Genomic DNA, 14,326 nt, shown 5'->3' with positions numbered 1-14,326 from the left:
AGCTTCCACCAGCTCTGTGGAGCACAGCACCCTGCTACACCTCATCACAGCCTGGAGCAGGAGCCAGGTCCTCCCTGGACCTGTGCCGAGCAGGGAAGGGGCAACATTGCCATGAGCTCTCCCTGTGGGCCTGGTGCTCGAGGGTAGTCCTGATCTCCTTTTCCCAGGGGCAACCCAGCCCAGCCTCATCACAGCAGCCCCCAGGAGGGCAGGCTGTTGGGGGTTCACGGGTGGTGAAAGGCTCTTCACCTCCTCCCCATGCCTTCCCTGCAGAGTTCAGTATGACGTCAGTGGCTGCACCAGAGGGCCCACTGCTGCCATCAGTAGGTAGTAGTGTAAATAAAGCAAGCTATTCTATAAATTAATAAATTGCTGAAGATGGATAATTGGTGTATGGGAGTTCATATTTTTCTATTACATTTAAAACTTTCTGCTGTAACATATTTGAAAGATTTTAAACATAATTTTTAACATATACATTTAAGAGCAAAGATTTTTAAAGGGTATAAACCTTCTTATGTTAATGTTCAATAAAAATCTGAGTATATGTTATTAAATTTTAGGCCAGTGAAAACATTACTATGAGGAACTAAATTGAAGTTGGTCAGGCATGCTAATTTCTTGAGATAAAATTATCTGTGTATAACAGGGAAAATGTTGTTGTACAGGTATATAACAAAAAAAAAACTTTATTACCTATTGAGGGAGGTAGCATAATGCCTATAAATTAGGAATTCTACCTCTTTGTTGCTTTCTCCCATTCATAAAGACTAGCCAGAGCAAGGAAAGAGACACAGAATTTTCAAAGCCTGGATCCATACTTCTATGCTATTTAAAAACTGAAAGTTGGAGTACAAAGTCCATCCTTTAGTTAAAAGCTTATTTATGCAACTTGTGATATTAAAAAATTAACCTAAACAAGTGGCAGAGTGATTAACTGCTCTTTATAACAGAAGAAAATGTGTTAGCAGGGTGGCAGAAAGCCAAGCAAAATAAGGGATTCTGATGGTAGTTGCCCCACAGATGAGCACATAGGAGAATTTTAAAATAACCTAAATTTACATAAATGCCAAAGGACAAACAGAAATAACACATATTCAAGTCATGCATGTTATTGCCCAATAAAACTCTAACTCTCACTTTCCTGGATTTACTAATAGAAGCATAAAAGGTAAGGTGACTTCTGATAAACCATAAAGGGACTATAAGGACAAATTTTCACATCTAAGTGAACGTGGAGCAGAAAGAGAGAAATGGTAAAAAAGCAGAGAGTAAACACTTTGAATTCCTGAGTATTAGGAAAAACTGAGTGAAAGGTGACCATCAGAATACTATTTGTCAATCTCTAGGAGTGAAAAAGATTGTGGCTCAAGGTTTCAGGGGATTGGGTGCTGCTATTAAGTAGCATAGAACTAAGACAAACTGCATAGGTGAAGACAAAAGGTTCTTTCAGGCTGTTTCTTTCAACTTTGCTATGGCAAGAGGTAGATAAGAGTTCTCCATTGCTTTAAATATATAATATAATATACATATAGAGAGATATATTATATATTAGAGAGAGAGAGACTTTGTTTTGTTTGTTTTTATGAGACGGGTTCTTACTCTATCACCCAGGTTGGAGTGCAGTGACACAATCATGGCTCGCTGCAGCCTTGACCTCCCAGGCTCAGGCAATTTTCCCACCTCAACCTCCCAAGTACCTGAGACTACAGGCAATTACAACCATGCCCAGCTAATTTTTGTATTTTTTGTAGAGACAGGGTTTTGCCATGTTGCTCAGGCTGGTGTTGAATTCCTGGGCTCAAGTGATCCACTCTCCTAGGCCACCCAAAGTGTTGGGATTATAGGCATGAGCCAGTGTACCTGGCCCCATAGATGTGTTTTTGAGGACTAAGCTCCGATTATTTTTATATCGCTCAAATTCCTATCTAAGGAGTCTGGGGAGTCATGCCCTTCAAATCATAAGTTCTCATCTGATGGGTTTTATTTAATCCTATATATTATAACTTACTTTCCAATCTGACTCTGGCATAACATTAAGTGACAAAGAAGAAAATCAAAACATTTTACCTCAAATCATGTTTCTTTGCCATATTTTGAAATGGCCCTGAAAAGTGGTCCTTTGTGGGGGAAAATTTCCATCTGTAAAGAATGTCTATTAACATAGCCAATAAAATCATTATTTCTTTCAGCCTTCCCAAACCTGAGGAGGTTAACTGAGAGTCTAGTGCCTTTTAAAAGGTCTAAATAGGAAACATTCCTCATCTATTATCTCAAAGGGCAGCTACTATGAGACTTCAAAGGAATCTTGGTCTCCACAATCCTTTATCTTGACCTGAACATTTCCTTTCTATTGATCCCAGGCCTTCAGACAAACTCAACAAATTGTCAATCAGAAAATGTTTAAATTTACCTATATAGCCTGGAAGCCCCACTACTACCACTCTATGCTCCACTACCACCGTACCCTCCCCTGCTTCAGATTGTCCTGCCTTTCTAGACCAAACCCATGTACTTCTCAGATGTGACTGACGTCTCATGCCTCCTAAAAATGTAAAAAACCAAGCTGCACCCTAACCACCTTGGGCACACATTCTCAGGACCTCCCAAAGGCTGTGTCACAGGCCATGGTCACTCATATTTGGCTCCGAATATATCTCCTCAAGTATTTTACAGAATTTGACTCTTTTCATTCACATTTTAATGTAGGAATATCTCTTTCACTCCCAGTTTCCATAGGCTCTTTGTATTGTGGCAATATAAAACAAATTTTTGGCCAGGCATGGTGACTCACACCTGTAATCCCAGCAGTTTTGGAGGTGAGGTCGAGGTGGGTATATCACTTGAACTCAGGAGTTCAAGACCAGCTTGGGCAACATGGCAAAACCCATCTCTATGAAAATTAACTAGGTGTGGTGGTGTGTGCCTATAGTCCCAGCTATTCTGGAGGCTGAAGTGGGAGGATGGCTTGAGCTTAAGAGGTGGAGGTTGCAATGAGCTGGGATCTCACCACTGCACTTCAGCCTGGGTGAGAGAGCCAGACCTTGTCTCAAAAATAAACATACACAAAAAATACTGAAATTTTATTTTCTTGTCTTTAACACTCAAAAAGGGAAAATAAGAAAAAATAGGTTTTATAGAGTTGGAAGAAAAATGTGAACAGCTTCTACTAGTTGGACATTTCACTAAAGAGGAAAAAACATTAAAATAATAATTATTATGAAAACATAAATGTGTAAAAAAACAAAATAATTATAAGAAATAATTACCTTTTTTTGGTTTAGTGTTTTAGAATATGTACAGCCTGCAAAGCAGGGGGAAAAATATTCAATATTATCTCTTCCACATATAGAAGAATACACTGAAGATGAGCATCTACATTTTTCATTGCAAGGAGCTGTGAGGTTTCCCAACTGCCCTGTTCTATAAAAACAAGATAGAAAGTAATCATATTACCATTGTTTGATAATTATTGATGTAAATGTCAAGACATCTTGAAATAATTTCTTTTTTTTTAACAGCTTTACTGAGGTCTGATTACAATAAACTGCACGTACTTAGACTAAAATTTGAAAGTTTTTGATATATGTACACACTTGTGAAATTATCACCAAAATCATGCCAACAAACATAATAATCACCTGCAAAAGTTTTCTTGTGTCCCTTTGTAATTTACCCACTCCCCCGATCTATTTTCTGTTACTATTCACTCATTTGAATTTCCAGAACTTTGTGAAATAGAATAGTACAATATGTAAGCTTTCTTTGGCTTGTTTCATGCAGCTGGTCTTTATTTGGTCTTTGGTTACATGCTTCCATGTCTCTTGGGTAAATATTAAGATATAGAATGTTTGCATCATGTGGTAAGTGTTCACTTAACTTTAAAAAACATGTCAGTTTTGCAGAAGTGTTGTAATATTTTACGTTTCCATCAGCAGTATATAAGAGCATCATTTGTTCTCCTCACCAACATTTAGCATGGTCTCTTTTTAAAAAAATGTTAGACATTTTAACATGCGTGTAGTAGTTTCATATTTTTGGTTTTAATATGCATTTTGCTAGTGACAAGTGATGTTGATCATCTTTCCATATATTTGTTTTTAATCTGCATTTTTGTTAAATATCTGTTCAAATCATTTGCCCATTTTTGTTGGATTGCTTATTTTTTAATATTTTGGAAGCAAGTTTTTGTTAGATGTATGGTTTTATGATTTTCCAATATTTTTTCACATTCTATGGCTTGCTTTTTCATATGGTAAACAAGATCTTTCAAACAGTAGATTTTAAATTTTTGACATGGTTCAATTTATCAGTTCATTTCTTTTTGGATTATGTATTTAGTGTTACATCTAAAAGATATTTGTCTCATGCAAGATCAAAAATATTTTCTCATATCTTTGGAGTTTTATATTTTATATGTACATCTATAATCATTTTGAACTAATTATTTTATATGGTATAAGATATGAATTAAATTTCATTCATTTGCATATAGCTATTTAATTATCCAGCATAATTTGTTAAAATTATTGGAACAAGACAAAATCACCCACTTTAAGCAATCCTATTCAAAAGAGTACTGGAAGTTCTAAACAGAGCAACCACGCAAAAGAAAGAAAGAAACAGCTTCCAAATTGTAAAAGAGAAAGTCACACTATCCTGATCATTGATGATACAATCTTAGATATAGAAAAACCTAAATACTGTATTAAAAAATCTCTTAGATTTGATAAATAAATTCAGTAAAGCTTTAATAATTCAAATCATCCCTGATCATTGATGATACAATCTTAGATCTAGAAAAACCTAAGTAATTCATTTAAAAATCTTAGATTTGATAAATAAATCTAATAAATTTTAAATAAGTCCAATTATCCCTGATAATCGATGATAAAATCTTAGATCTAGAAAAAACTAAAGACTCCATCAAAAATCTCTTAGATGTGATCAATAAATCCTGTAAAATTTCTGTGTAGAAAATTAACATACAAAAAATAGTAGCATTTTTATACACCAATAAAAATATAGCCTGGCCAACATGGTGAAACCTCATCTCTACTAAAATAGAAAAGTTAGTTGGGCATGGTGGTACACAGCCATAATCCCAGCAACTAAGAGGTAGAGGTGGAGAACAGCTTGAACCCAGAAGGCAGAAATTGCAGTGAGTCGAGATTGTGCCAAGCACTCCATCCTTGGTGACAAGAGTGAAGTTCTGTCTCAAAAAAAAATTAGTTATATTTTTTGTCTAAAATTACTTCTCCTTCATATCTTGACAGATAATATGGCTTGGTACAAAATTATAGGTGATTTCTTTAGGCCTTTAAAAATATTATTCCACTGTCTTCTTACTTGCATTTGTTTCTTTTTTTTTTAATTTTTTATTGCATTTTAGGTTTTGGGGTACATGTGCAGAACATGCAAGACAGTTGCATAGGTACACACATGGCAGTGTGTTTTGCTTCCTTTCTCCCCTTCACCCACATTTGGCATTTCTCCCCAGGCTATCTCTCCCCAGCTCCCCCTCTCACTGGCCCTCCCTTTCCCCCCAATAGTCCCCAGTGTTTAGTACTCCCCTCCCTGTGTCCATGTGTTCTCATTTTTCATCACCCGCCTATGAGTGAGAATATGTGGTATTTCATTTTCTGTTCTTGTGTCAGTTTGCTGAGAATGATGTTCTCCAGATTCATCGATGTCCCTACAAACGACACAAACTCATCATTTCTGATTGCTGCATAATATTCCATGGTGTATATGTGCCACATTTTCCCAATCCAGTCTATCATCGATGGGCATTTGGGTTGATTCCAGGTCTTTGCTATTGTAAACAGTGCTGCAATGAACATTTGTGTACATGTGTCCTTATAGTAGAACGATTTATATATGCCATTACTCTTATCTCTAGACCTTTATACACATTTTCCTGTCTTTGCTAATTTTAAGATTTTCTTTGTATCACTTATTTTGAACAATTTGATTACAATGTGTTATGGTATAATTTTTTTTATGTTTCTTGTACCAAAGTTTTGCTGAGTTTTTGACATCTGTTTATAGTTGATTTTTACATGAAATATGAAAAAATTTTGTTAATTTTTATTAACTCTATTTTTTGTTTTCTGTTGGATAATTATTGCTGCTAATATGAAGTGCACTTATCAGTTATATTATAACTTTGGATCATATTATCTCACTATAACACAGCATGTTGGCTGGCCAGACTAACCCAGTTAAAGATCAAATTAACCCTTGGCCAGGCCATAGTACTTTAGAAAGGCCCCTGCTCCTAGGTCTTAGCCTTATACAGATGTTGAGAACCAGGATTTACCAGGATTCTTTTACCTAGCATATTCTATATTCTAGCTTCTATATATAGAGTATCACAATATGGCTGGAGTTCTTTCCTGATTTTCATGCAATTTCTGCTTGATTTTAGCCTCCCAGTTTCATAATACAGCAAACTTACTGAGTGAAAATCTGGCAGAGTGTTGCACCATTTGTTTACCTCTCTTTTCCCTCTGATACTATGGTGTTTCTATGTCCTAATTTTTTTCTCTTTAGACTCATATGTCTATTAAAATTCTTGTAATCTTACTAGATACTTTTGCCCAAACTTTTTGCCCAAATTCTCAGCTTCTTGCCAATGTCTAGAATCAGCAAATATCCTCAGGGAAAAGTAGCTGCAAAACGTTGCCCCTCCTCTCCATGGTCTGCCTTTTTCCAGAATTTTGGCCTTTAAATTCCTACTAGCCTAAATAACTCTTTGATTCTTTTAATCAAATCTTTTAAAACAGTATTCAGCTTTGCTAGTCGTTCTCAGTGGGAACATGGGTTTTCCATAAGCTAATCTATTGTTACTGGTAGTAGAAGTCTTATACTGTTATTTTACTTGTTCAGTCCTTTGGTTTTCAATTCCAGTTTTTTCTTTAGTATTTAGTATCAAGCTCTGCCCAGTTCTTTGATTTTGGCATGCTTTAAGGAGATATTACCCATGAATACCTTCAGGTGAACTTTAGTTTCATTCTTTGATGTCTATAAGAGGCAGACAAACCAATTCGGAAACACAGGTAAGACTGGGCTTTGCTCAGACAGCTAGTACTGTCTCCTAGTTGCTATGCACTCAAATATAAAACTTTATTTCTAGGTTCTGACCTCTTCAATGTGCTTTTTATTTATTACTTTATGAATGCATAAACAGTTTTAACAAAATATATTATTATAATATTTGTGCTTTACTAAGAATTTCTAAACTATAGTTTATATTTCTTTTATATGTTCAATAATTCCAATAATAATATGAACATATAAGTGTTACTGGATAGATAATTATTAATTGCCTAAGAAATATGCTGTTAGATTTGATGTAAAAGTCTAATGTACAAGATTACATTTACCCATCATAATCTTCATTGATCCCAGCAAACTGCACTGGATTACAGCGTACAGAAATAATAAACATAAGCAGTATAAGTGATATTGCAGATGTAACAATTATAAATTTCATAAGGGCTTTATAAGACATTTCTAATGTGGAAACAATGACACCTCCCAGAAGATGGCCAAGTGCACCTCCTAGAAGTAAAACAGGTACTAAAAAAAAAAAAAGAGAAAAAGACAATTAAAAATAATCAGCTGATCATACAGATAATATATATATTGATCAAATTCATTTTGCTCTAAAAATATGGCAAACATGTATTTAAACTAAAAGACAGAGAGAAAATGTACAGTTATGCTGAACATCTTAACAAACCTGAACCTTAAAAGAAGCAAAAACCTGTGAGTAGGGCTGAAGCCATAGCTTACTGACTCTAGGGCAGTGATGGTGAAGTTTTGGTTCTTTATAGTAATGACATAAAGGACAAACCAGAAATTTAGTCCATTCAAAATGGAAGATGAGAGCTGTCTTTAACAACTTTCTTGTTTTTATAGCTTATCACAAGAGACATGATTATACTAACAAGAGTTCACAGAGATTCATTAACAAGAACTGAACAAAGCCACCCATTAGTTCTATAAATGGATGTTCAATATTAACAATCTCACAACAAAGTGGGACTCTAGAAGAATCATTTTAAGACATTATTTTCTATTCAAGAATAAGGAATTAGAAACAGGTAAGCAAAAGAAAGAGAGAAAAAGGAGAAGGAGGCATGGAGAAGAATAAATATAGTCAGAAAGCAATCAGATGAGATAGCATGGTGAATTAATAAATTGATGCAATTCCCTCTACTCCAAAGATGTAACAATTGTGGATTTAAATATGAATTTAACAACAAAAACATAGGATAATAACAACAAAAAATCCCATACACTAGATTAAATGTACATAAATGCCTGACAAAGACTTGAAAATCAACAATTTTAGAATGCTTTGAAAGATAAATGACATAAAAAGCTCCAGTCTGCAGCTCCCAGAGCAACCAATGAAGAAGCTAGGTGATTCTGACATTTCCAACTGAAGTGCCCAGTTTTTCTCATTGGGACATTAGATAGTGGGTGTACCCAGTGGAAGGTGAGCAGAAGCAGGGAGGGGTGCTGCCTCACCTGAGAAGCACAAGGGGTGGGGAACTTTCTCCTGTAGCCAAGGGAAGCCATGAGGGAAGATGCTATCCAGCCCAGATACTATGCTTTTCTCATGGTTTTGGCAACCTACAGACCAGGAGATTCACTCAGGTGCCTACACCACCAGGGCACTGGGTTTCAAGCACAAAACTGGGTGGCTATTTGGACAGACACTGAGGTAGCTGCAGTATTTTTTCTGTACCACAGTGGCACCTGGAACTCCAGTGAGACAGAACTGTTGATGAAGCCAGGGAGCCAAGTGGTCTAGCTCAGGGAGTTCCATCCCCATGGAACCCAGCAAGCTGAGATCCACTGGCTTGAAATTCTCTCTGCCAGCACAGCAGTCTGAAGTGACCTAAGACACTCAAGCTTGGAGGGGAAAAAGCACCCACCATTACTGAGGCTTGAGTAGATGGATTTCCTTTTGCAGTGTTAAGAAAGCCATTGGGTAGTTTGAACTGGGTCAAACCCACTGCAAAGCAGCAAAGCCACTGTAATCAGACTGCCTCTCTAGATTCCTCCTCACTGGGCTCATCCCTGAAAGAAAGGCAGCAACTCCAGTCAGGAACTTATAGATAAAACTCCCATTCTCTGAGGCAGAGTACCTGAGGGAAGGGATGGTTGTGGGCACAGCTTCAGCAGACTCAAATGTTCCTGCCTGCCAGCTCTGAAGAGAGCAGTGGATCTCTCAGTACAGTGTTTAAGCTCTGCTAAGGGACAGACTGCCTCCTCAAGTGGGTCCCTGCCTCCAGTGCCTTCTGAGTAGGAGATACATCCTAGCATGGATTGACAGACATACAGGAGAGCTCCAGCTGGCATCTGGTGGGCACCCCTCTGGAACAAATCTTCCAGAAAAGGTGCAGGCAGCAATCTCTGCTGCTCTGCAGCCTCCAGTGGTGATACCCAGGAAAACAGTGTCTGGAGTGAATGGACCTCCAGCAAACTCCAGCAGACCTGCAGCAGAGGGGACTGTTAGAAGGAAAACTAACAAACAGAAAGCAATAATATCAACAACAATAAAAAGGATACCCATGCAAAAACCCCATCAAAAGATCATCAGCATCAGGATCAAAGGTAGATAAATCTGGAAGATGAAGAAAAACCAGTGCAAAAAAGGCTGAAAATTCCAAAAACCACCATGTCTCTTCTTCTTTAAAGAATCTCAACTCCTCACTAGCATGGGAACAAAAATGGACAAAGAATGAGTTTGATGAATTGACAAGTAGGCTTCAAAATGTGGGCAATAACAAACTCCTCCAAGCCAAAGGAGCATGTTCTAACCCAAGGCAAGGAAGCTAAGAACCTTTATCAAAGGTTACAGGAATTGCTAACTAGAATAACCAGTTTAGAAAGAACATAAGTGACCTGATGAAGCTGAAAAACACAGCACAAGAGCTTTGTGAAACATACACAAGTATCAGTAGCTGAATTGATCAAGCATGAGAAAGCATATCAAAGATTGAATGTAGATCAACTTAATGAAATAAAGTGTGAAGACAGGATTAGAATAAGAAGAATGAAAAGGAATGAACAGGGCCTCCAAGGAATACGGGACTGTGTGAAAAAACCAAACCTACAATTGATCGGTGTACCTAAAAGTGATAGGGAGAATGGACCCAAGTTGGAAAACACACTTCAGGATATTATCCAGAAGAACTTCCCCAAACTAGAAAGACAGGTCAACATTCAAATTCAGGAAATACAGAGACCAAATAGATACTCCTCGAGAAGATACATCCCAAGACACATAATCATCAGATTCACCAAGTTGAAAAAAAGGAAAAAATGTTAAGTGCAGCCAGAGAGAAAGGTCAGGTTACTTCCAAAAAGAAGCCCATCATACTAACAGCAGATTGCTCTGCAGAAACCCTATAAGCCAGAAGAGAGTGGGGCCAATATTCAACATTTGTAAAGAAAAGAATTTTTAACCCAGAATTTCATATACAGTCAAACTAAGGTTCATAAGTCAAGCAGTAATAAAATCCTTTACAGATAAGCAAATGCTGAGGGATTTTTATCACCACCAGTCCTTCCTTACAAGAGCTCCTGAAAAAAAGCACTCAATATGAGATGGAAAAACTGGTACCAGACACTGCAAAATTATTAAAATATAAAGACCAACAACACTGAAGAAACTGAATCAACTAATGTGCAAAATAACCAGCTATGATCATGATGACAGGATCAGATTTACACATAACAATATTAACCTTAAATGTAAATGGGCTAAATGCTCCAATTAAAAGACACAGACTGGCAAATTGAATAAAGGGTCAAAACCCATCAGTGTGCTGTATTTAAGAGACCCATCATATGTTGAAAGACAAGTCGGCTCATAATAAAGGGATGGAGGAATATTTACCAAGTAAATAGAAAGAAAAAAATGTTAGGAGTTGTAATCCTAGTGTCTGATAAAACAGACTTTAAACCAACAAAGATCAAAAAAGACAAAGAAGGGCATTATATATTGATATATAGGGATCAATGAAATATGAGCTAACTATCATAAATATATATACACCCAATACAGGAGCACCCAGATTCATAGAGCAAGTTCTTAGAGAACTACAAAGAGACTTAGACTCCCACACAATAATAGTGGGATACTTTAACACCCCACTGTCAATATGAGACACATCAATGAGACAGAAAATTCACAAGGATATTCAGGACTGGAACTCAGCTCCAGATCAAGTCAACCAAATAGTCGTCTACAGAACTCTTCACCTCAAATAAACAGAATATAAATTATTCTCAGCACCACAGAGCACTTATTCTAAAGTTGACCACATAACTGAAAGTAAAACACTCCTCAGCCAAGGCAAAAATTGAAAATCTTAACAAACAGTCTCTCAGATCACAGTACGACCAAAGTAAAACTCAGGATTAAGAAACTCACTCAAAACCACACAAATACTGAATGGAAACTGAATGACCTGCCCCTGAATTACTACTGGGTAAATTTTAAAATTAAGGCAGAAATAAATTCTTTAAAACCAATGAGAATAAAGACACAATGTACCAGAATTTCTGAGACACAGCAAAATCAGTGTTTAGATGGAAATTTGTAGCACTAAATGCCCACAGGAGAAAGTGGGAAAGTTCTAAAATCAACACCCTAAAATCACAATTAAAAGAACTAGAGAAGCAAGAACAAAAAAATTCAAAAGTCAGCAGGAGGCAAGAAATACCTAAGATCAGAGCAGAACTGAAGGAGACAGAGACACAAAAAAACCTTAAAAAAATCAGTGAATCAAGGAGTTGGCTTTTTGAAAAGATTGATCAAATAAAAGATTGACCACTAGCCAGAGTAGTAAAGATGAAAAGAGAGAATTAAATAGACACAATAAAAAGTGATAAAGGAGATTACACCATTGATCCCACAGAAATACAACTACCATCACAGAATACTATAAACATCACTAAACAGATATACTAGAAAATCCAGAAGAAATGAATTAGTCCTGAATACATACACCCTCCCAAGACTAAACCAGGAAGAATTTGAATCCCTGAACAGACCAATAAGAAGTTTTTAAATCGAGGCATTAATTAATAGTCTACCAACCAAAAAAAAGCCCAAGACCAGAAGGATTCACAGCCAAATTCTACCAGGGGTATAAAGAAGAACTAGTACCATTCTTTCTGAAATTATTCCAAATAATAGAAAAAGGGAGACTCCTCCTGAATTCATTTTATGAGGCCTGCGTCATCCTGATGCCAAAACCTGGCAGACACACACACACAAAATTTCAGGCCAATGTTCATAATGACCATTGTGCAAAAATCGTCAACAAAATGCTGGCAAACTGAATCAAGCACCACATTAAAAGCTTATCCACCATAATCAAGTCAGCTTCATCCCTAGGATAAAAGGGGGGTTCAACATATATAAATCAATAAATGTAATCCATCACATAAACAGAACCAAAGACAAAAACCACATAATTATCTCAATAGATGCAGAAAAACTCTTCTATAAAATTTAACAAGCTTCATGCTAAAAAACACTCAATAAACCAGGTATTAATGGAACATATCTCCAAATAATAAGAGCTACTTGTGACAGACCCACAGTCAATATTATAGTGAATTATCAAAAGCTGGAAGCACTCTCTTTGAAAACTGGCACAGGACAAGAATGCCCTCTCTCACCACTCCTATTCAACATGGTATTGGAAGTTCTGGCCGTGGCAATCAAGCAAGAAAAGAAATAAAGTTTATTTAAACAGGAAGAAAGGAAGTCAAATTGTCTCTGTTTGCAGATGACATGATTGTATGCTTAGAAAACCCCATCATCTCAGCCCAAAATCTCCTTAAGCTGATAAGTAACTTCAGCAAAGTCTCAGGATACAAAATTGATGTGCAAAAATCACAAGCATTCCTATAAACCAATAATAGACAGAGAGCCAAATAATGAGTGAATTCCAGTTCATAGTTGCTACAAAGAGAATAAAGTACCTAGGAATACAACTTAAAAGGGATGTGAAGAACCTATTCAAGGAGATATACAAACCACTGTTCAAGGAAATAATAGAAGACACAGACAAATGGAAAAACATTCCATGCTCATGGATAGAAAGAATCAATATGAAAATGGCTATACTTCCCAAAGTAATTTATAGATTCAATGCTACTGCCATCAAGCTACAGTTGGCTTTCTTCACAGAATTGGAAAAAAATTACTTTAAATTTCATTTAAAAGCAGAAAGAACCCATATAGCCAAGACAATCCTAAGCAAAATGAACAAAGCTGGAAGCATGATGCTACTCAGCTATACTACAAGGCTTTAGTAATAAAAATAGCATGGTACTGGTAAAAAAACATATATATAGACCAATGGAACAGAACAGAGGCCTCGAAAATAACACCACACATCTACAACCATCTGATTTTTGATAAACCTGACAAAAACAAGCAATGGGGAAATGATTTCTTATTTAATAAATGGTGCTGGGAAAACTCGCTAGGCATATGCAGAAAACTGAAACTGGACCTCTTCCTGACACCTTATACAAAACTTAACTCATGATGGATTAAAGACTTAAATGTAAAACCTAAAACCTTAAAAACCTTAGAAGAAAATCTAGGCAATATTATTTAGGAGATAGGCATAAGCAAAGACTTCCTGAATAAAACACCAAAAGTAAAGGCAACAAAAGCCAGAACTGACAACTTGAATCTAATTAAACTAAAGAATTTCTGCACAGCAAAGAACTATCATCAGAGTGAACAGGCAACCTAAAGAATGGGAGAAATTTTGCTATCTATCCGTCTGACAAAGTTCTAAGATCCAGAATCCAGTATTTTTGTCATGGCACTTTTTACAATAGCAAAGTCTTGGAAGCAACCCAAATGCCCATCAATTTTCTAAGAAAATTTTGGAAATTTGAACTAAATCAGAAGACGTCAGAATCATGAACAGTAAACTTACAGGCAATGCAATTAAGCAACAAACAATATTTTACCCTAAATTTTCAGACATTGAGGACATTAGGTACCATTGAAGCAAGGGTGAGGTGGAGTTAAAAACAAGAATATTTGATGGTACTATATGTAAAATGTTTGATCCCCAATTTGTATCCCCACTTACATGCCACATAATTGTCCCTCTGCACCTGCATAGAATATCCTAGTTTATTCAGGGTTTAAATGAGACTATAGGCTCCAAGGCCATGAAGATATTTTCCTATGCTTTCATCTAAACTATTCATATTCAATTTCGTCTAAACCATTCCCTATGCTTTCGTCTAAACTATTCATATG

At 36.4% G+C, this 14,326-nt stretch overlaps 1 protein-coding gene across 2 annotated transcripts in view; it reads right to left on the bottom strand.

Moving 5' to 3' along the window:
• The window catches only part of SLCO6A1 (solute carrier organic anion transporter family member 6A1), a 144,001-nt gene that overhangs the window by 51,875 nt on the left and 77,800 nt on the right, over nt 1-14,326 (bottom strand). The window contains exons 8-9 of one of the 2 annotated variants that reach the window (XM_035291167.3): nt 7,389-7,584; nt 3,270-3,423 (exon numbers count right to left, since the gene is read on the bottom strand). In XM_035291167.3, coding sequence (XP_035147058.2) covers nt 3,270-3,423; nt 7,389-7,584 — 350 coding nt within the window. The remainder of the gene's footprint in view (nt 1-3,269; nt 3,424-7,388; nt 7,585-14,326) is intronic. The other variant, XM_078365866.1, reaches the window with a different exon arrangement.

This window comes from Callithrix jacchus, chromosome 2 (assembly GCF_049354715.1).
Source record: "Callithrix jacchus isolate 240 chromosome 2, calJac240_pri, whole genome shotgun sequence".
In the NCBI taxonomy this organism is placed as follows: domain Eukaryota; kingdom Metazoa; phylum Chordata; class Mammalia; order Primates; family Cebidae; genus Callithrix; species Callithrix jacchus.
This window is presented reverse-complemented; position numbering and strand designations above follow the sequence as displayed.